Source organism: Drosophila eugracilis, unplaced genomic scaffold, assembly GCF_018153835.1.
Source record: "Drosophila eugracilis isolate 14026-0451.02 unplaced genomic scaffold, ASM1815383v1 contig_575, whole genome shotgun sequence".
Classification (NCBI taxonomy): domain Eukaryota; kingdom Metazoa; phylum Arthropoda; class Insecta; order Diptera; family Drosophilidae; genus Drosophila; species Drosophila eugracilis.
In genome coordinates, this window is record NW_024573454.1 from 1 (window position 1) to 23,066 (window position 23,066).

Sequence of the window (23,066 nt, forward strand, 5' to 3'; positions counted from 1 at the left end):
GAAGAAATGCTTTCACCTTTTATGCAAAAATTGTTTTCTTTAATTGTTTTCTTTTTCTCGGTACCTGGGACTTTGGTACGAGAAGAAAAGGACCTCGAAATGCCCAAGGAAGTCAGCATTAATTTTATGCAAGGTACACATTATGCCAATGCTTAATGTATATGTATTTTCCATTCAGGTGGCCGAGAGCCAGAGTTTGCATAATGCTGCAGTGCTTCTTAATTAAATTCATGGCCGAGCTGCCATTGGCCGTTTGCTGACCAAAAAGGTAAACAGGAAATCAATTTTGTTGCCCGCTTTTGGGCTGCTCCATTTTTCTCACCAACAAAAGGAAACGAATCTCCAACCAAAAAGCCTTCAAATGGCCATCAACTTTAATGGTATTTCGGTTCGAAACACACAGAAAACATTTTGAATAGACATCCAGGCCGAATGTTAATTAAACATTTGGTCCTCAGTCAGTTAGTCAAAGGTTTCAGCTCAAAAACAAAAACAAAAACAAAAAGCAAGAAACACATTCACATAACTCCTCCAGATGCCGATGAAAAGGGTGAATTCATTTTCTACGAAATGAATTTAAATATTTGCCAAAAGGGGCAGCAGCAGCTGTGATTTGGCCAGGCAAATGGCTTGATTTACGTCAATATAAACAGGACATGAAAGGGATATGTGCAGGACGGAAAACTGACTCCAAACCAAAGCCCAGACCCACACGGAATTCGCCAGATGAGCTCCGCTTGGAGTCCCTTGTCTAGTTTATTCGTGATTTAACAACAAATGCGATTTAATAAAGAAATGGATAACCCTTTTCTCAGCCGAGCGGAGACAGTGCGTTTCAAAGTTAGTAAAGTCGCCTCTTTAATAGAATGATTTAAACTCATTAATTACCTTTAATAAGTAATAAAGGGTCAAAAAATATTACCACAAATATTAGTAAATACCTTTTTTCTACTTCAACATTTTTTATGGAATTTAATGGAATTTAATTAATTTTTTAGGTAATCCAATTTCACTTTAATGACCACAAATAATTCATTAATTTGTAATAGGCCATCACATTTTTTAATAAAATTTAATAATTACAGAAAAAACCCTTTAATAAAACATTTCATTAGCATACAGCCCTAAAGACTGATTTATTATAATCCAAATTTACACCTGCCTTTAGTGAAGCATACACAAACGAAACGGACTGTAGGGATACCCTCAGGTTTTGTCCTTTTTTGCATAAGGAATAGAGTGAAACCTTCATGTTTCCGGTCAACTTGTTTAGGGTCGAGACCCACCCCTCTATTTCCCTCACACACATGCTGCCAAGGAAATGGCCAAATAAAATGGCGATCAATAATTTCCCTTTGTTGGCCAACTTATCGGGGGATTAAATTTGCAGGGTTCCTGCCGAAGAATCCTTTTTTTCCTCCCAAGTCCGTTGTCCTTTTCTTGTCCACTCAACTGTCTCCCATCTATGTTAACTTAAAATGTGCTTGTTATTTATTTATGTGGCTCCGGTCGCCATTGATTTCCTTCGGTTGCTGAATTGTCTCAGCTCTAAAAGGTTTTCAATTAGCCGAGCAAACAGTTTTAACAAGTTTCTGTTGTTCGAAAGGGAAATTGGATATCGAATGTCGGTTGTCGGTTTTCGGTTGGCAAAGTTAAAAAATGTTTGGGTTGCTATCCGAGGCTGTGGCACGATGAACTCAAAACCAACCCCCTAATCAATCTTTTCCAACAACTTCAGCAGCTTCATTAGGGATTCTCGTTTCCGTTTCGGCTAATCTGTAGGTTTCGTAGAACCTCGAAAACTAAGCTTCCTCCATACTAATTAGCCGTCAGCAGGCGTATTATGTAAATGGAGTCCGTTAGTCAGTCGCCCAACTTTCCCTTTTTCTTTTCCCTTTCTCTTAACCACCAGCTAATTGCTTAACCCGCTTACTCGAATAACACGCATACGCCGTGTGTTCCCATTCCATTCAGCTGTTAAGCTGTCTTTTCATTCGCTTCCTGTGTGTCCCTTTGTCTGTCTAATGATAAGAACTTAATAAGGCCTCAATTGTTTTGATAAAGCCTTAAACGTACTACACTGAGAGAAAGAAAGGAAGTTCGCTTAGCAAAATAACAACTGACCAAAGGTTTCAAAATATATTCCGAAAATAAAGCTACTAAAACAGAGTTTCTGATCCTGATTTATAAACTTAAGTCTATGGAAAGTTCTTGAAGTGGACTCACCACAATGGGCAGCAGCAGTTCGTGGGTCTCATTGCCGCGCCACAGATGCGAGTCCTGCGGCACATTGGGGATCTCGCATTCGAGCGAATTGATTTTCTCCTGCAGGCGACTCAGGATGCGCGGCCGGGCAATTGGCTTTGAGGCGGCGGTCTTAGTGGGATTAGCCGGTGAAGGACGAGTCCTGGCCGTGGCCAGGACAGTGGCCATCGTGGTGGTAGTGGTCGATGAGTAGGATGATAGGGATGGGGATGGGGATGGGGATTCCCCGGCAACTGTCGGTTTGTTGTCATTCGACTTTGGCGGTGTCAGGACCTTGAGCAATAATTTGGCACGCTTAAGCTCTTTCTGATATTTTCCAGCGTTTGTTGTTGCTGTTGGACTGCCAGTGGTTGTTGCTGTTGTGGCCGTTGACTCAGCAGTTGAAGTTGTTACTTTAACTGGTGTTGTTGTTGTTGTTTGTATAATTCTTGTTGCTGTCAAGATGGTGGTTCCAGTCGTTGTAGTTGTGGTTGGGTTAAAAGTTTTCCCTTCGGGCGTCACGTTCAAGTTTGTTGTGGCCCGAGTTGTATCCTCCGCTGACTTTATCGGACTGCCTTCAGCCTTGGCTGCCTTCATTAACTTGCGCTTATTGTGCAGCAGCATTTCGTTGTACAGCTCCTTGCTGTTGTAGAACTTTGTGGTAGAGAATTCGGGATGCGAGGCTGGCGGATTTGGAGCATCAGCATCCGTTTGGAACTTGGTGTTGGCAAAGTCAATGTGCGGCATGGCCATCACATCGCTGGCACGATGTTGCATGGGAAACTCAAAGCTCTTCTTAACCCGTCGATCGATAAATGTATTCCCAGGATGCTGCCTAGTCGTCGTCACCTTGGGCTTATTCGTTGTTGTCTCATGTAACTGGAATTTACTCTCAATCTCGGTTATAAGATCATCTTGATCGGCCAGCAGTTTGCCTGTGAAATCGGCTGTGGTTCCTAGATTCGGTCGAATGGTTGTGGGTTTCACTGTGGTAGGCCTCTCTAGTTTTTCTTTATTTATTTTGATTTTCTCCTTTACCTCATCAACATCTTTGTTGACCATCAACTCCACTTCATTGGGCATTAGATTCTGTTTGTATTCCTCGGCATTTTCAGGCTGTGTAAAGATGGTCCTCTGTTTGATCAACTCATCATTGTCATTCTGTATTATTGGTTGAAAATCATCAAGTTTCAGTGGATATAGATCGACTATATTCAGTTTACTGGCCGTGGGCTGTTGGGCCAACATGGCATCGTATCTGGCTCGTTCCTCCTCATTTAAATCGGCTAACGTTTCGGCTACTTGATACGAGGCAGCGGCCTGCATTTGAATTTGCAACGGTGAAATTGTTGGCGTTACTTCCTCCTCCTCTTGGTCATCCTGATCCACGGCTTCTGGTTGCTCAGTGGTCGTTGTACCATCCACTGGCTTTTCGCTCAGTTTAATGCGATGCAGTGCATCCCGGATCCTGCTGCCTATTTCACCCAAAACGTTTGGTTCCATCTTTTCTGTGGTTGTCATTAGACCGAGTGTTGTTGGTGTTTCTACATTTTCCTCGGATACAGTTGTTGCTCTGGTTGTTGTTGTGCTGGTTGTGGCCGTCGTGGTGGGCGTGGCCGTTGAGGTTGACCCGCCCACAGTTGAAAATTCCCTCGGCTCGTCCGTGGAAATTTTCAACAGCGTTCGGTTGCTCTTTGCCGTCAAGTCATTTGTTATGGTTTCCGTTGTTGTTGCAGCCACCACCGCAATTACCAATGTAAAAATGCAGATTTTCCACATTTTTCTCAGTTTAAAAATCCCGTTTGGAATGGTTTTCTCCTCGATTCACAAATTTGTATATTTATTTTTGTTTGGCTTTTCCTATTTTTATAAATATCCGCTCATGGCGAATGCAAATCTGTAAATAGAAAAAATACATTTTATTAGTACAATATATTTTTGGTTTTCCTTCTTTTTTATTCATGCGGCCACAGCCCTCAATTTGCTGAACACATTAAAAATACAAAAAAAAAAAACAGGCCCATATTTTATGTATGAATCAATTGCTGGTTGACTTTTCGTTGTTTGGCTTTTCTGGCTTATATATATTTGCATTTAATCGTATTTGTTTTTCAGCGGGTTTCGCTTTACAACATTTGTTTGCTCGTTTGAAAATCTGACATCACAAATAGAATTTATAATGGCTGGCAACGTAATAATTTAAAATCTATAAGTAGTACCACACAGACACACATCTGCATTCGGAATTTGCCAACAATAAAGTGGCAAGTACACTTATTCAACGAATTTCTGGCTTTTGAAAAAGATTTCCCGCTCGAAAGTATGCAACAAAATTGTGCACTCGACACTTTGGCAAATATTTTCGATAAATGCATGGCGAATGTTTTTGTCAGCTAATCAAATGATTTCTATTATACAGGTCACTCCATTCATAATTCATTGGTCAAATTGAATAAATGACAAAGTAAAATAACTAAAACATGCAATTGAATTTGATGGCCAGATAAAAGTAAGACTGGAATTATATAATTGACAAAGCATTTCAAGGGGCACTTGAAGACCGAAATCGGTTTGGGGAATTTCAAATAGAGACCCGATTGATTTGCGGCTCATCGCGCCTAACCCACTGTTGCCCCCTACTGGTAACTGGCAGCTGACAACTCACAGTTGATTGCGCCCAGTGGACTGGACGAGACAACCCACTACCATCGAGCCAACTTGAGTGGAACTCGAGCTGGACATACATTCATGACTGTCCCTGTACTTTGTCCTTCCTCTCGCACGCTTATCTCTGCAGTTTGTCAACGCAACTGAAGACGTCGAGTCGCCCCATGAATTACTCGAGTGCACTGAGAGAATATGTTAGTAAATCTTTAGTAAAAATTAAATCCTTTGGAAACTCTTTAAAGCTTAATTAATCGAAATCCTAACAGCTTAAATCTTAATTACTGATTTCTTTAACTTTTTCTTCACTTATAGCATAGTTTTTTTTCCTGTTTCGTTTCATGTGTGGATGGGCATGAATGTTGAATCTAGTTCAACAGTCGTTCGTTGTGGTACTTTATGTGCGACAGATTTATCAGGAAAAGCCATAATCCTGATGGAGGAAGAGGCGAGGGGAGTTTTCTTGAGCTATTTATAGGCACATTTTCCCAGATTAAACCGGTCTGTGTGCAGGCTCTGCAAAATGGTTTCATATGACCAGACCAGAATGAGATGAGCCATCTCAGATATTCTGTTTGAATGTGGCTTTTGGCCGTAAGGCAACTGAAGTCTAACGGCTGCTTAAACCAAATTGGCCCGAGCAAATGCTGATTGGGTAGCTTAGTTGAGTGGGCAGAATCCATTTAATTTGGATAAATTGAAAGCGATTTTGCATTGACTTAAATCTCTGTGAAAACGTAAACTTTTATCTTTAATCCTTCATTATTGCTATCTTTGGATATAAAATAAAAATTAATGCAACTGATAATGAATAAATAAGATTAAACTTACAGCCAAAGGAATCTCAATTGTATCTTTTTAATAACAATAACTCTGAAATAATATTTGCCAAAGCTGAAAGCAGCTTGTGTGTTTCAAATTAAATGTATTTGGTTAAGCTTCCTCTGCATTAAATAAAGCATCTCAAATAGTGTGATGGAAAACCATTGATTTTATTCCCACCACAACCAGAAAGCCGCAATAAAAATAACCAAAAGCAATAGCAAAAGCACCAATGAATACAAAATTTAAATGAAAAGTTCGGTAAATATTAAATGAAATATCAAATAAAGTGGGTTCTATGGAAAATCATTAGTTCGCTTCCGTCTCACGCCAAAGGACCGAATATAATCCCGTTTTGGTTTTGGTTTTGCTTATTTACGAGCTTCGATGGCTGGCTATAAATCAAACCTAGTCGCACACAGTGGCGTCGAAAAGTTGCCTCCTGTGGTGCATGTGTAATGCCGACTAAGTAGCTGTAAAATATATTGCAATTTGTTGCAGCTGCGCATCGGGAAGACCCACCCAAACGCCCACAGTTCCGGCATGTCCTTGAGCGGCAACCAGCAGGCATTCAATTAATTATTGTAATGACGAAATTAATTAAAACTCATCCAATTTGATGCTGCGGCTGGGGCCATATTGAAAAGTATATTTATGTTTTGCGGTCTGTCAGGTAAGGGCAAACTTATTTCCAGTCCTCAAATGGATGTCAATTCTGTGTTTAAGAGGGGAAACGTTTTTTTCGGTTCCCTACCGGAGGGGCGAAAGTTAAGAGCATCAGGGACTTTTCCGGCACAAACAACTTAAGCACATTTCTTTGTTTGGCTGGCAGCAGCATCAGCATCAGCAGCAGCAAGTAAAAACAAATCAAAATCCGCTTAGTTCCGGCTCCTCTTGCTCCCCTCTTTTTTTTTTAAAGTCTCCTTAAAGCCAACTCAGTGGTAAGTCCCGATAACTGAGCCGAACTTTTCGCATCTTCAGCCCCTCTTATTACCAGATTTTTCATCAACTTTTTGCGGTTGAGGGACACACACTCACACACACACAGACAGAGAAACATTGCTATAGCAAAAAAGAAGACCATAAGAAGGATAACTGCGGGAATTTTCATATTTCCTTTGAGAAATGAATTTATGCTCCGCAATTGGCCACATTTTTGCTTTATGCTGACCAGACTGCACTTCAAGGGGATTTTTTATTTGATTCTTTGAGAGGAAATGCTTCAATTAGAAGTGGTTCTCGGTATTTACTTTACAAAAATTTACCTTTAAAATATATTTCATACGAATTACTTTACCTCAAAAGCAGAGTTTTTCCAACACTTTTTATTAAAATCTTTTGTGTGTTTGTTAATCAATAGGATTAGCCTTCAAAAGTTCTTAAAATTCAATTTGAGAGTGTAACAATATTGCATTTCATTTTATTTAAGACGAATATAAATTTATCAAAGGGGTAGTAAAAGCAATTAGAGAGAAATATACAAATAAATTTTATTGGTTTAATAAAGCGATTAAATCTAAAGCTCTTTTTTGGCAACAAAAAATGTTGATAAAATATTTAATATTCTCTTTGACAAAGCTTGTTGCAAATCCCCGGCATTCCTTCCAACGAAAATTGTATATTCAAATAGAAAAACTCATTTCTGTAATCCGGAATGAGATCAACGTTCAAGCTCCCCGTGCCGACGGTTTCCTGTCATAAATCATGCTCACAAAGCTAATTCCCAAAATGAAACAAATCTTATGCCGGGCTTACGCAAAATACAAAATACAAAAAAAAGAAAAACACTTAAAAATTTCCCAATTTACTGAAGCTTACAATAAGAGCCATACGAAACTGGCAAATAAACGCCGCGGCGTTGGGCAAAAGCTGTAAAGAAATGAGAGTACAAAAAATGGAGTGAAGTAAGCCGGCAAAAGAGCGAAGTAGCAAAAACGTAGGGCGAAACACATAAATAAACACATTCAATGGCAAATAAAAAATAAATCAAACATTTCACTTGGCGCAGCCCAAAAATAAATAACAACATCAACAAAAATATTGTAGAAATGTTGGAATAATAAAAGTGAAAATGAAAAACAAATAAAAAAAATATGTATATATATACAGCGGGCAGCGGGGTGTGGCCCCTCTATGTCTGGGAAAACTTTTCCGTTGCTGCTTCTTTTCCTTTGGCAAACAGTTGCAGCAGCCGACGGAGATGAAGAGGAGGAGCAGAAATAAAAAGCGATGTGAAAGAGCAAAATGTAAATAGAAATAAAAACGAAGCTTAATTTAAAATGCGACGAAGCGTGGCACACACGCAGAGAAAAAATATCAGTGAAATGCCTCGAAAATTTCATACCTGACTGAGTTATAAAAAATAAAGCATACTTATTTGGGCAAAACAGATGTAAGAGGAAACTACACGCCGGACGGTTCTCTTATCATAATGAGCCTTAAATAACATTTGATAAGTAACAAAGAACTTGAAATAACTTTAAATTGTATATGTATATTCAAAAATATAAGCCTTATATATCCCATACACATATACATACATCGCCTTCTTCAGTTCCTTTTCAAATTTCACAAAACTCCCTATAACCCCCAACTCTTTGAATGCTGGGTATAAAAATACATATACACGGGGCCCATAAACAAGCGCTAATATCAACAGAGCTGGGAAAAGGCGAGATGGAGATGGGCCGCTGCAGATAAACATAGCGAAAAACATTTTTCGCTCTATGCAAAGCAACTTTCCTTCTCCTCCCTCCTTGTATATTTAGAAATGTGTGTGCTTTTTTTTTTGTAGCTTTTCTTTGGTCGCATTTTTGGGGTAACACACACATACCCACACGTATATATTCGTATAGAACGAGGAAAAGGCAAAAAGAAGAAGAAATCTAAAACTCGCAACCGCAAAAACCACTCCACTCCCCACTATACTCCTAGACCAACTCCATCCACAAGTTTTTGGCCTGCCGGTGACGCTTTTTTGATAGCAGCCACAGAGCCACCCAAAGTATCACCCCCCCTGGAAGCCCGCCCCTTAACCAGAACCTTAAAACAAGGTGTGTTCTTGCACAGTGGTGGCCAGAATGTTGGAAAACCAGTTTGACTAATTGAAGTGCTGCTTCATTTTCAGGTGAATTGGGTGGAAGTTGTTAAGGTGCCTTTGAAAAACCAACATTTATGGGTGAAAATTTGCATGGAAAAATGTCACAAATGTTTATCTTTAATGATCTTTTTTTTCAGAAAAATTTGTGTTTTTCCTTCTGCAAAAAAACAAAGTAATTATCACTACTTTTATTTGGAACAAATTAGACAAAAATATATTTTAAATTAATTTTGAAAGTAAAGTAAATATTTGTAGAAATTTTTGTTGAACTTTTAACTTGCTTTATATGTGGTCTTCAGTATTCAGTCTTAAAAATGAAAGGAAGATAATTTTGCTCTTTTTTTAATAAGCTTACTTTTATTTTTTTTTATTTATTTTTATAAATATTTATATTTAAATCTCTTTTTATCAATAAGATAATCCTCTTAGCAAAAGAAATCTGCATCAACACTTATAATTTCCCATAAAAAAATGTAACTTTAAAAATTTATTTTTGCATTTTCCGAACTCTAGTTAACTTTTCCACGCACTGGCCACAGTGCTTGGTTTCAAGACGGGTGAATGGGCGTAACCAGAGCAGACGGGGGTTTTTCGGTGGGGGATAGGGAGGTTTTCGTGGCGCCCAACTCAAAGTGTTCGGCGCTGCGTTGTAAAGAACTCGCATTTATCTTTATTTTTATGCCACAAACACGCCGTCTTGCTCAAAGCGAAAGGGAGGGCGACATGGCGAGGTTTTTAGTGCGGGTGGCGTATGGGGGGGTTATGGCGGAGTTAACTTTCGCACCCGTAACCCCCTGCCTCATCATTCCCCAACGCTCCCCCTGCCTGAGGGCAAAGCCAACATTAGCTGGGGCCACGTTAAAGGCGGCGAACGCATACAAATCACAGAGAAAAGAAGGTGCGACTGCCAAAACAACACTGAGGAAAATATACAGCAAAAATTATGTTAAATATTTAGTAAACTTAAATTTATTTATTTACCCTTTGAGTTTGAGTTTATCTTTAAATTTTTGGTTTTTATAAAGGTTAACCATAGGGCTAAGTTTTCTTTTGCAAAAATATTTTTATAATATTTTCGGAGTGTACCGAAAGAGGCTGGCCAGAAGGCTATTGGGGTCGTGGGTGGCAGGGTATGGGCGTAGTATGGGCGTGGTATGGGCTTAATCTCTTCAATCTTCTAGTTTTTGCTATGTAAAGTGAAGCGCTTAAGGCCTCTCCTCCAGGGTGACAACATCAGCCAACCGCACACACATCCAGTGCCATACCTTCAGTTGGAAAATCGAAGCTCTTGTGCGCCACTTGAAGGGCTAAGCTAAGCTGGGGGAAAAACCAAGACTAGGAAACGAGGGGGAAAATCCGAACGAGAAGGAAAAGAGGGGTGGGTGCCACAAGAAGCTAAGTAAAGTTCAAGTGCTGACAGCCAGAAAAGTTGGGGGGGGGAAGGAAGGAAATATCAGAGGCAGTCGGCAAGGACATCTGCCGGTAAATATTATTCAATGTAGTTCTGGAAAGCGAAAATCACGTACAGAAACTTCGGTCCAAAACTCCCTTGTCCTTCGATTCGATCCGAGGTATCTGCTTTTCGTGTTAGTTTTAATTTCAAATTATTTGTTTGGGTTCACCGTTTTTACTTCGGCCTTGGCTCTCTGTTTGCACTTTTCCGTTTTTGTGTTTATTTTTTTTGTTAATTTCACTTTGTCGCTTTTTGTTTGTTTTTCATGAATTTTACTTTGTTTGTACTGTAAAGAATTTTGTGGGTGACTTTTATGGAATGTTATCTTTGGGGGCGGACTTTTCTAGCCCATCTATTTTTGTGGGCTTGTGGATTTTGGCCTATAATTCTCAAAGTTTTTCTAAGCCAGAAAAATGTTTACAACTGAAATGACCAGCTTCTGTTGGCTATAGTTTTAAGATTTTCAATATATATATTCAAAATGAAAGCTGTTTATGCATTATCAGAGAACTATTTCTTTGAATTAGGGACGAGACCTTTAATACAAGACTCAATATAAGCTGTTCTGCTTAAGAAAAGGACATTTGAATACCAATCACAGGATTTCTAAATATAAACATAAACATATGGTGATAAAATGACAAGTTTTAAGCTTTATTCTCATAACTCATCCTACTTTAAGTAAGCTAAACATTGTTTGTAATTATAAGAAAAAAATCCTTTTAATTTTTTATGGTTAAGTTGGGTAAAAATCACTTTTGTTGCCAAATAATTATTGCATTTTCCTCAGCACTTTTGACCAATTAAGTTTTAAGCCAAAAACCGAACAGAACACTTAAGCAGAATCATGATGATTCGGTTGTGAACTCACTTTAGTTTGCAAACAATGTAAACACACTTCGACCGGGTGAACTTTTGAGGTCCTGTACGTTAGCTTTTCCGATTGCAAATCGCGACCAACCGTAACGCTTCAAAGTTGCTCCGCTACTGGTCGGACAGGATGCTGGTCCATGTTCAGATAAACGTCCCGGAGCTTTGCTATAAAATCTGTGAGAGAGCAGATTTCCAACTCTCCTCTCAACATGCGCAACTCAGCATCCAAGCATCTGAGAGAAATGTTTTGGGTTTTATTTCCGTCAAGGGAAGTTTTGTCTCTGAGCAGAAAGGTTTTATCTGAAAATTACCCAAAACATTGGTGGCCACAACAGCTGGTTAACAGCTGATAGCTTGAGGATGGTTAGGAGTCAAAGCTTTCATAACTTGTGGAGCGTTTTCCTCTCTCTCTTGCCCTCTCTCTGAGTGTTATCTTGATTTTATTTTGTTTTTTTTTTTTTGTTTTGCCGGTTTCAGTGTCTGTTTGATGTTGCGGCTGCTTTGGCATTGCCATTATTATCATCATTATCGTGTGACGCACTCTTGGCTGTGAAATGCTTTTCATTATGCGCACTAATGTCTATGGCCTTTATGTCTAATGCGTGCATAAGGACCCACTCTTAAATCCCAACTTGGCGCTGTTTGCACTGCGCTTTATAGTATATATATAGAGGCCATGTTGGGGCACACATTATGCGGATTGGGTTGGTTTATTTGTATTTTTCTTGGCTCTGGATTATTTTTATCATCGCTTGTGCATGTAATTTATTATAATGATTTACACATTAAGTATCATTAAGCCGAGTGCTCGGCTGTTGTATAAGGGCGTATAAATTGCAACTAATTGTTCACAACGCGGCGTATGCGTGATATATGCGTGAAACTTTAATGAGAAAAAGGCAAATATTTACACGAACCTAGGCACATTTACATTTACACACGCAGAAGAGTTATTAATAATCTGGCATCGTTTGGGGAATTTTACGCAAAATTCTCATCGGCACCTTAATGAGCAAGTTTTCCATGGTGAGCGGAAAATGTTTGCGGAAAATCATCCAGCCCCGCGCACGCAAAAACTTTCCTTCTCATCAATTCGAAACTAAGATGAGAATTTCGCAGTCGTGCATGATATTTATGCCTTGGATTTGGATTTCCCTCAATTTCCCGCCACTACCACCAACATTTTCTCTCGGAAGTTCATTAATTTTTCTCCATCGCTTCGTTTGCAATTATGCAGGGAAACTTTTCCCCAGCAGCAGTTAGATGAACAAACAAAACTGAATTGACAGTGGGTGAGATATTGATTTAATGCATTGCCAGAACTAGACGGTGGAGTTTCTAGATTTATATGTTTTGGCTGCCTGAGTGAACAGGAAAATCTGTCAAAAGTTTGCCATTGCTATAGTGCAGAGAGAAAATTAAGTTAAAGTTTAGAAATTTTAAATGCTAAAAATCAATTGTTTTGAAAAATATATTTTGGCAAACGTCAAAGCAGTGCTTTCATCACCAACAACGTAACTTTAATAAGAATTTTTTCAGCCCTATCTATCCCGACACTTTCCTCTGTGCTTCCGCTTAAAATCTCACTTAAAACCCACTAAATGACAGTCGTTCCCCAGGCAACTTTGACTGCTAAATGCTGGCATTCAACTGATATTTCCCTATCAGTAAGCAAACACACCGCACACAAAATGCATTAAAAATATGCCAGGCATAAAAAGTGTTCGCTCATTCTGTGAATTTAGCACACAAAGTTGGGGAAACTTTCGATTTTTTTTGTATGGGCGATGGGTTGAAGGGGTTATAAAAGATTGGCACCGCGTTTTATTGCCCCAGTTTTCCACAGCCCTTTTTATCTATTTTGCTGGGTATTTTCCTTATTTTTTTTTTTGGTTGTGGCTGGCGCCGCCTGCACCTTGACACTTTTGCAATTGTCGCATGGAAATATTTTTTCATTCGTTGTTATTCTTGCTCAATTTGTTTGTGTGCGCGCCCCATTGTTTGGGCCAGGTTTTTGTAGATTTTTATTTTCGTTCTTCCTCTATTTTCATCTCTGCTTTTCTGTACTTTTTTATTTATGGTTAGTGCAGCAAAATATTTCAGCATTTCAGGCGCAAAACCCAAAGTGTCGAGTGTGAGGGCCATATCGGGGCCAAAAACTAGTGTGGGAGCTGGAATTTTTTTAGTTTTTTTTTTTTTCGTTGGCTCTTCAGTTCAATGAATAAATCATTGGACACCGAGGGGATTGGTTGGGGTTTTGCGAAATGGAGTGAGACTTCTCTGGTAATGTTTGATAATATTTTATGGGAATGTTTGTACTCGTTTTGGCTTTGCATAAATGCGGTGAGTGTCGGGCAAAACGAAAGGAAAACAATTTAGGAGTTTGTTTTGTTTTTTGGAGAACTTTTCGGTTGCCATGAACTTTATTTTTTGGTTATAGAGGTTTAAAGTTAATTTAAAGTTATGTTAATAAACTTTAGAAAAGAGAAAATATAAACATAATAAAGAAATTTTAACTACTGGTTTTTATTTCTAAAAAATTATATTAAAAAATTTACTTCTGTTTTCAAACTAATATTGTTCAAAGCTTCAACGAAATCCTTTCTTAAGTTGTCAATGTCGGAAACTCTTTAACGTTTTCTGCTTTTCCCAAGACCTGGCTATTAGCCAAATCCTAGACCCTTTCGCTGGGCTGGCAGGAAAGTAAACTAAGCAAATCTGCTGGCAGTTTAATCCTTTTGAAATTTGCTTTAATTAACTCGAATAATAAGCAGCATCCGCATACTTTGTACTCCTGCTACCATCGCAGCCTTTTTATGCTGTTTGTGGGCTTATGAGCTTTGGCACTTTGTGGTTGAAATTTCGTGATTTCTTTTTTTTTTTCATTTTGGCATTCGGATTTCCGACATTTGCCAAAGCAAATTTCAGCAGAGCGGGACTAATAAGCCAAACAAGAGACAGTCTGCAAAGGGGATTCTGTAAAGGAAGAGTGGGGGTGAGTGGAAGGGAGAGGCGGCTGGCAGACAAAGTTAATACGATACAGCTGCCCTCGCAGTTGGTGGGCAATTGAAAAGTTTATTAATAACCAGCAGAAACAGAAACGGCGGTTAAACGGGAACTTTAAAGAGATTTCTGTGCGTCTCTCTCTTATTTTTTGTTGTTGTTGTATTTGTATGATTTTTATTTTTAATTAAAATAAGGCAAAGCTGAAGCGGAAGCGAGTGCGGTCTGAAGGAAATGTAATTATATTTGAACAGCATGCGAAATATGTTTTAATTTATTAAATTAAAATAAGCGAATACAAAACTGGAATGAAGGAAAAAAAATAACAAATAACAACAAAAAAAAAAAGAAAGCCAAACAGGCAAAGGAAGCAGCCAGCCGCAAACCGAGTGCCCAAAGCAATTTAAGCCAACGTCACACGCGGCGTATGCGTAATGTGCTCGCAACAAAATCAACGTTATGCAAATTTTAATGCGAGCATAAGGCGGAAACGAAACGTCGCTACGCTTGCCAGTTTTCTCTTGATTCCTGTTACGTATATTACTAGGGTATCAAGTGGGGTGTGATGGTACTTCATTGGGTTCTTTTATGTGGGAAAAACTGAAAAAAAAACGCATTGGCTGCTTTCTTACCTTGTTTTTTGTCAATTAAATTCATGATTGATAAATCATGATTGAAAGAAAATGTTAGTAAGTCCAGAAAATATCAGAAATATGTGCCAACTCTGTAAACAAAATTTATTTTCTTTAATCAACAAATTTGTTTTTCTCATTTTAAATGAGATTAAAAAAAAACTAGCCTACTTTTCAGGGCACTACTTTTAACAAAAGAATCAGAAATAAAAGCAATCATTTATGTGATTAACCATTGTAAATGTTAATTTAAGCAAAAGAAGCCACAACAAACCAATTTCAGCTTTCCGGACAATTGAGCAAGGCCAGGGTATCGCATAAATCCAACCCCAAATCTGCTCAGGACTCCTTTGTCCTCCCAGTCGCCCTGCAGTCGTACTTGTATTTACATATGCGTATGTATGTATTCCTTGTTTCCTAGAGCTCACTCCTGGCGCAAAATTACACTTTGTTGGCAGAGTACACACTGACATACCAGTGAAGCAAAGGCAAAATAAAAAAAAAATTGTAATGAGCTTATTAAGTCATATTAAAGTCCAAGTACAACCAATTTGATAAAAACAGCAACTGACAGCAGTCTGGCGACACACACATGAAAATGTTTTTATGCGCCATTTTTTACGATAGCATTTGGCATTAATGTTAATAACAAATGGCGTAGACACGAGCTGTATATGTAGGCAATGCACTGAAAAAAAAATGTATTATTATGTTTAAAATATAAGAGAAAGAAGGGCGGCTTTTGTAGTTTAGGATTAGAGATTTTAATAGGTAAGATTTCTTATGATTTTTTTGTCCATTTCTTGTCTTCTTCTTTGTAATTTTTCATTCTGATTTACATACAATTTTCTCTAAGTGCACGTAATTTATTTGAATGATGTAAATGAGCTCGACAGCAGGTGGCTTAACATTTTTATTCGCTCCGCACTGCGGTAAATTGTTCTTAACTCGGCTTAATTGTGGATGATCAAATGGCTGGGGAGTTACCAGTCAAATTTATTTTGATAAAAATTTTCAAAATTCATGCAAGGCTGAGAACGAAAGCTACAACAACAGAATAAATGTATAATTTTTAGGGAATAAAAGGTGTAAAAAGCAAAAACAGAGATGCTGGATCAATTTTTTACTTCAAGTAAGTAAAATAATGTACCTTTAATAAGTTAACTAGTTTAATAACTTTGATTTAGAACTGGGTCCCAATTTGGAGACAGCCTCAAGAATCCTAAGAAGTCCTCTTGGTCAGGCATTAATCTCTTTTATGCTGGGCTACTTGGCCACCACAAAGCTGTCGCAAATTTATAACAAACTCAAATTGGATTCAAATAAGTCCGAAGAATTGGTGAACAATAAAGATTTTGGATCAGAAGAATATAGTGAGGATGTATCCAAGGAAGATGATATTGTCCTTCTCACTCTTGAAGAACTAACTGCTTTTGATGGCACCAATCCAGATCTTCCTATCTATACAGCCCTAAACGGTCTGATCTATGACCTTAGCCCAGGCCGTGAGAAGTTCATTAGCCATGGCCCTTACGCCCTCTTAGCCGGTTGCAATGCCAATAAGGTCCTGACTATTGCCTGTCGTTCTATGGGCTTCAGCCCTGATGATGTCATAAAACGTTGGGAGAAGAGTCTCAAAGCAGAATTTAATGCCGTGGGCTATCTCATTGATGCGGATATGGATTATATTGCTAAAGAACTATACATAGATGATGCGGATAAAAAGGAGCAAAGTGAATGCGATTAAAAAAGCCTTGTATTTCCCTTTCTTTTAGTTTGGCAATAAAATTGAATTAAATCTTTTTACTTCCAAACTAAAAGGGGAGGAACTGCACTGCTTTGAAAAGTTAAAAAAATGTTTGGAAAAATTTAATGTAATTGTGAAACTTCATGGGTTAATCCTTAACACGTAAAAGTAAATTATGTTATCAGAAATATTTTCAATCTTACTACCATTTCTATCCTACTCATATCGATTATCAAAAGAGAAGCTCTGCTCTTAACTTACAAAATATTTTTCAAAGGTTTATTGTTGCCCAACACTTAGCTGACTATTTTCTTTTAGATTTTTCAATGGGAAAATGGGCTGAGATCAAATTAATTTATCCCTTCATTCTTTTTACCGTCTGACCGAGCCCTTGGCATTTGAAAACTGGGAAAGTTTTCCCGGCTTTGTCTTCCATGATTTTTTTCTACACCAACGCCTTGACAGGAAAATATCGACAACGGCAAATGTCGATAACAACAAATTGTTTGTCGTGTTTTTCTTTTTGTTTTCTTTTTTTCGGGGTCTTGGCACCTTTTGCCCATCAAGCTGTTGACTTTGTCAAGTTGTCGCTGAATTTCCAGGGCTTCGGGTGTTTCGGGTTTCCCATTGTGTTGGTATATGTGGGTGTATATGTGTGTGCGGGAAAAACTTTACGCCAAACACGCAATTGACTGAAATTGAATTGAAAGCCAAAAGCTGAAAGCCAAGAAGTGACAAAGAGGGCCAGAAAGGACAGGGAATGCCGTCAGGTGCTACACAGCTAATAAAATCAAAATTACTTTTTGGCAACGCTAAAAGTTTCGGCAGTCGACGTGCTTAAGGAATTTAAAAAAGTTGTCCAAAAATTGTTAAGCACACACTTCAAATTCAGTCAAATGTGCAGAAGGACAACACACACACACAAACACAGACACAGACACATACACAGACTCACTGCCAAGTACCAAGAACAACATTTGGCAAAGTGTTATTTGAAGTGGCGAATTTGATCAAGCGCAAAGGTGACAAAAGGGCTCAAAAGTTAACAACAATAAGGCGGCCAATAAAAGCAAGTGGAAAGGATTGCTTTGAGAGGTTGAGAGGGTGGAGAAAAACTGAAGTGCCAGGCTAAGATTAAACGGACAATGTCATGGAGTGGAGAAGATTGTATGAGTTATAAGTTAGTTCCGGAAACTATTAGTTTACGGTACACACGGTTTACATTTTCATCGTCGTACCATTTCACATTTTCTATGCACTTCTTAATTAAACTCCTTTCTAGATCCTTATTTTATGTCGTAATTTCTGCATTGCCACGCCCCATGACTTTGCCATTTATGGTTTTCCTACTAATATATTTTTGCCAAACTGTAAATTTATTACCATCTGGTTGTCATGTGCATAACGATGCTCTAACCCCTCTGTTTTCTCGGAAAACCTTTGAGAGCCCTTCTCGCCCCCCCTGTCATTCGTTCATTTTAATGTTTTACGTGACCCATTCGAAATCGAATCGAAGGACTCATTAAATGCAGACTAGACCAAAACAGGTGGCTGTAGGGAGTATAAAAGCAGGAGGAATTGAAGGTGGCCATAAGAGATGTGTACGAGGTGAAAGGCAATTAACCATAAGAGCTTATGCCATGGAACGTGCCTAATTGCCAGAAAACACTACTCGAATCTGGTTTTTGGTATTTACACAGGCAAATGGCTGTTAGAGTGTATGTGTGTGTGTGTGTGTGTGTGTTTGTGGCAAACAATTAGTTTTCCAATTTCGAAACTAAAATGTTTGCAAACAACACAAATTAAATTCGCTTGAATTGCATTTGCGGCGAAAACGAATGGAAAGCACTTTCTTTCTGGACCAAAAGTTTACTTTGCTCTTTGCCATTCGCTCGCTTCTAGCGGGAGTTAATTTAATTAGTTTTCATTTATCTAAAGTACACGCTTCATTACATAATTTAACAATTCATTAGATTGAGCCGGGTGCGGCGGCATTGGTAATTGAAAAGCGCGTCACGCTTTAGTCCCTTGATTTTCCCCACACGCCACACCCTCGATTTTTCCTTAACATTCCATCCTCCTCATTTCGCAGTCTGGTTTTTATGTTCACTTTGTTATTATTGCCGCCAGACAATTGCTAATGGTCGCTGTAATTATCATTAAATGCTTCGCTTTTCTTTTTAATTCTTTCCCCATTTCTTCTTTTCTCCACCTCCCAATTCTGCTCTCTGTCTTTTTTTTCTTCTTTTTTGCCATGGGAACAATGGCAGTGGCTCAACAGCTGCTGGCTACATTTTAATGTGTTTGTAAAAGGATTAAACTGCACTTGGCTCTTTAATTTGATTGCATTCGAGAGTGATTTGCCATTCGTGGATAATAATGGTTAAGTGAATAAAAGGAAGTGGAACTGTAACTTAAATTGATCGAATTTAAGTCCATTTTTTGTAGATTTAGTTAAATAAAATAAAGATTGTTATTGTAAATAAAATAATGGAGATTGACTCAAATTTGAATTTCAAATTTTTCGATTATCGAAACCTTTTCAATATACGAGGTGTTCAAAATTAAGGTGATTTTATTCAATTTTTTCAAATTTTTCGATTATCTTCAGTTTTGGGAACAAGAAAAAGTCACATGGGGCCAAATCCGGTGAATATGGTGGCTGAGGCATTATTGTGGTGTTGTTTTTGGCCAAAAAATCCAAATCCTTTGATCCATATTTTTCGATAGCAAAAAATGTTACGCCTCTCACAACCAAAAAAGAGGATGTTCCATTGAAACTTGGTACAGATGTTAGGGAAGAGTGTACCAATATAACAAAACAAAAAACGAAAAAAATTTGAAATTCGCGAAATTTGAAGAGTCACCTTACTTTTTGAACACACCTCGTATTAGTAAACCCAAAACTGTTCTTAAGGGACATAACTTTCCTTAAAGGTCTTAAAGTTAATTAAACTGTAAAAAACCTTTCAAATGTAAGTTCTGAAAAAGGGCCTTCCTATCAATCTAGTACCATAAGCTTACTCCCAAAAATCCCACACGTAAACACCATTTCAGAATGCTGCACATATTTTCCCACATTTCACTTTATGCCAACATATTTCCCAGCTTTCCTCATATTTTCAGGTAGGCAGAAAGAGGCTTAAATTTGGCAACGACCATTGCGACAAGTCAAATGTCATGCAACCATTTTGGCAATAATTTCTTTCATTTTTTTTTTTTGTTTTTTGAAAACATTTTTTGATGTTTTTGCTGGGTCAGAATTTGATTTACAAATGGCATTGGTCTGTAGCAGGAATAGAGTCCAATCTCCCATTGCCCAATGGCTTTTTGGAATTCATAAATCCATGTTACCCACCCCAAAGACCAGCCCGACACACGAAACAAAGCGAAACGAAGCGAAAGCTGAACCAGTTTCGTCTCATATATCAAGCTTAATTGCAATTCAGAGCTAGCAGAGTGGGGGCATGCAATTTGCGAGCTAAAGAGTTCACCCCAAAGGCACTTTTCCCGGGCAATGTCTAGACTCGGTGATCCAAGCAGCCATGTTTTGGGTTCGGGAGTTCGCAAATAAATTTAAGGCAAAACTCGGCCTGTGGCCCATTAAAAGTGGCCACAGACTGGCTGTCTCGGGTGCGTTATGCGAGTACTTTATATTCAAAAGTGTGTAATTTGCAAAAATGTCGAGCTCGACATGAAGCTCCTCTGGCATCGCCCCGGCGACACTGAGAGGCAACAGCAGCAGCTGTGTTCGTCACATTAACCTGATGCCGCCACAGGGGAAAAAAGTGTGGAAAAGGCCGGAAAATGCTGGCCAAGTGCACAGCGGATTACACTTTTAAATATTTTTCTAATTAAGTTTATGTTTTTCATTCTGGTTAACTCAATTTTAGGTCGTGAGAGTATTTTCTTTGCTTGTAAATAAGTAAGGGTAATAGATAAAAGTTACATAATATTCTTACTAAAGGTCAACTTGGTCCTGTAACCACCATTTATTTTCAGTGTATTTTGTGAATCCCTTAGGCTGGTTGCTTTTTGTAGGTCGCCGACTTTGTCCTCGTCGCGTTGCCGCTCTTACTGGTGTTGTTGTTGTTGTCGTCAGGTCGCGGTTAATTATGTTTTTTGTATGTCCTTACGCATACCAAAAGGCAAAGGACGTTGCGACGTCTTGCCCGTGTGCCTATGTGTTTGTGGGTGAGACTGTGCTGCGTGTGTATGTGTGTGCGTGTGATTATCGTCTCGGATTTAATGCGCACTTTGATGTGAAACATTGCTAATTTGGCTTTTTATGTTCTTGCCGGCGCTGCTCAGTTGCCCTCACTCTGGGCCTGATTGCTGTTGTTTTTGCCCATGTGGTTGCGGTTATTATTTCAGTTGCCGCCCATGGGCGTGGTTCTTATTTTAGCCCTACTTAAAGCCGCATTAATTCCTGACTGGTGACGTTTTTACGTAGCTTTGGTTTCAATTATAAGTGTCTTAAGGAAGTATGAAATGTCATGAGAGTTTGATAGTAGGATGGGAGAAAGACCTTAAGATCAGTCAACTCTTTAAATTTTTATGTTAATGAAAATTTTTTTAGTTTTTTTTTAGATTTTTTTTCTTGGCTTATCTTATCTCCTAAACATTCCTGACAAATTCTTAAATAATTTAATTTCCCTAACAAAAACTCCGACCTTTAACCTTTTGACATCCTAAGATGATTTACGATTACAGCTTATCCCCTGTTTAACTTAGCAATTTACTTCAATTTCCTGCCTGTTCAAGTTGATGATTCCACCTTAAAGCGGCTTTCATCCAGATTGATTTTCCATGCAGACGCCGAGTTGGCGTTGTTTCAATTAATCCTGGCGGGCAAAAACATTCTCGGCTTACAGAGTCAGCCGAGTTTCGTTTTTTCTCGTGTTGGGGCAATTTGTGAATTGTGAAAATTGATTTATGGCATTTTCGCAAAGGCATCTCACATTTCACTCTTCACTTTTCACTTTGCTGCCGATGACAGCCGACGCACAACGCACAACAGCCGACAAAAACCAAAGTAAGAGCGGTAGGAAAATCACAAAAAAAGAGCAGCAAGGGAGATGGCCAAAACGTAACAAAAAAAAAATCAAGCTAAAACAAATGGCAGACATAAATCCATCATCATCAACATTATCGTGATGGCTGAGAAGCAGCCAAGCGTTTGAACAAATTGACTGCAAGCAATTTGGCCAAAAAGAAAGTGCAAAAAATAAGGAGCGTAATTTAGACAAATATTGCTCATACGCAGTGGGGCTCATTAAGGACCAGTTCGGGTACTTAATTTAAATAAATCGACAGAGAGTCGAATGATTAACACTTTGAGTAACTCGTTTGGCATAAATTCTGATCAACTTAATTTGAGGGCCGGCAACAAGTTATTACAACAAGTCTCTGCCACAAGATAAACTGAAAGTTTAATAACATTTCATGCCAGTGGCTAAATGAAATCTAACAACATCAAACACAACATAAGCTATGACCAAACATAAGCAAGAGCCAAGACCAGAAGTTTGACTCTAAATTTTTGACCAAACTGTTTCAGCTAGAGTGGGGCAAACAAAAGTAACAGACAAAAACAAAAAGCAAACAAACAAATTGCTTTAACTGGTTTCACCCTCAGACCGTATGCATACATTTAGAGAAATTCCCAAAAGTTTTTCTTTAATTTGAATTTCTTAAATGATTTCTTTTTAAGTATAAACATTGTTAGAACTATTAGAGTAAAAAAGTCATTTAATTGGTAATTTAAAAGAATTAAAAGAGATTTTAAAAGTAATCAAAAATATGATAATGAAACAACCTTCAGGTTCATCATCTGAATCTGGCAGATCGGAATCCTCCTTGGAATCGATACCATTCTCGGATGACAATCAGTTTACCAACACTGACTTTGAACAGGATGCCGCCCAGAGCACAGTGCCATTCATTGACATCCAGGACGTGGTTTCAGACCCACCAGTTCCGCTCTCCGGAATCGGGATTTACTATAAGGAACGTGATGGATGCTCCCAAACTCCTCACCTACGACTATACACCCTACGTTCCACTGCCCACGTGGGAGTCTATGAATCGGAATGATCAAAAATAGGTTATTTCTTAGATTTCTTATTGAGAATAAATATAAGCTGCAAGGTACTTTCCAAGTGAAGACCACTTAAATGGAAAAAACAGAACACATCAACATTTTATTCAAAATAGTCTCCATCTTCCTCAAAACAGCTTTTTGCACGAACGAAAAGCAGGTCGAACGAGTGTTTTAGCTCTTTGGTCACAAGCGCCGATCGATAAGGCAGTGCATTATCGATGACTCAAACCAGTCATGAAAATCTCACTGGACAATCGATAAAGAGGCACAGAGATAAGGAATTCAAAAATATGAAATGATGCGAGCTTTCTGGCCTTTCTGGCTAGTTTTAACAACTAAGTGTATTGGACCCAAATTGTTGACCAAACTGTTTTAGCCGAATTACGGCAAACAAAAGTAAAAGACTAAAGCAAAAAGCCAACAAA

The 23,066-nt window shown here is 38.5% G+C and overlaps 2 protein-coding genes across 2 annotated transcripts; one reads left to right on the forward strand and one right to left on the reverse strand.

The window, feature by feature from the left end:
- Positions 1-2,184: 2,184 nt before the first annotated feature.
- Positions 2,185-13,255, reverse strand: LOC121530355 (myotubularin-related protein DDB_G0290005-like). The gene is made up of 3 exons (XM_041819316.1): positions 11,155-13,255; positions 10,357-10,569; positions 2,185-4,141 (listed from the first exon to the last, which is right to left on the reverse strand). Exon 3 carries the CDS (start codon positions 4,021-4,023, stop codon positions 2,185-2,187), a length of 1,839 nt encoding a protein of 612 aa, XP_041675250.1. The 5' UTR covers positions 4,024-4,141; positions 10,357-10,569; positions 11,155-13,255.
- Positions 13,256-14,579: 1,324 nt separating this feature from the next.
- On the forward strand, positions 14,580-16,597 carry LOC108112483 (membrane steroid-binding protein 2). Its single transcript, XM_017222351.2, has 2 exons — positions 14,580-15,923; positions 15,979-16,597. Exons 1-2 carry the CDS (start codon positions 15,899-15,901, stop codon positions 16,536-16,538), a joined length of 585 nt encoding a protein of 194 aa, XP_017077840.2. The 5' UTR covers positions 14,580-15,898; the 3' UTR covers positions 16,539-16,597.
- Positions 16,598-23,066: the final 6,469 nt, after the last annotated feature.

What these genes read in the sequence shown, in the direction of transcription:
- LOC121530355 (XM_041819316.1), bottom strand. Translation starts at nt 4,023, where the DNA reads ATGTGGAAAATCTGCATTTTTACATTGGTAATTGCGGTGGTGGCTGCA.
- LOC108112483 (XM_017222351.2), top strand. Translation starts at nt 15,899, where the DNA reads ATGCTGGATCAATTTTTTACTTCAA. An exon ending in GGATCAATTTTTTACTTCAA is followed by an intron (nt 15,924 to 15,978) that starts GTAAGTAAAATA and finishes ACTTTGATTTAG; the next exon opens with AACTGGGTCCCAATTTGGAG.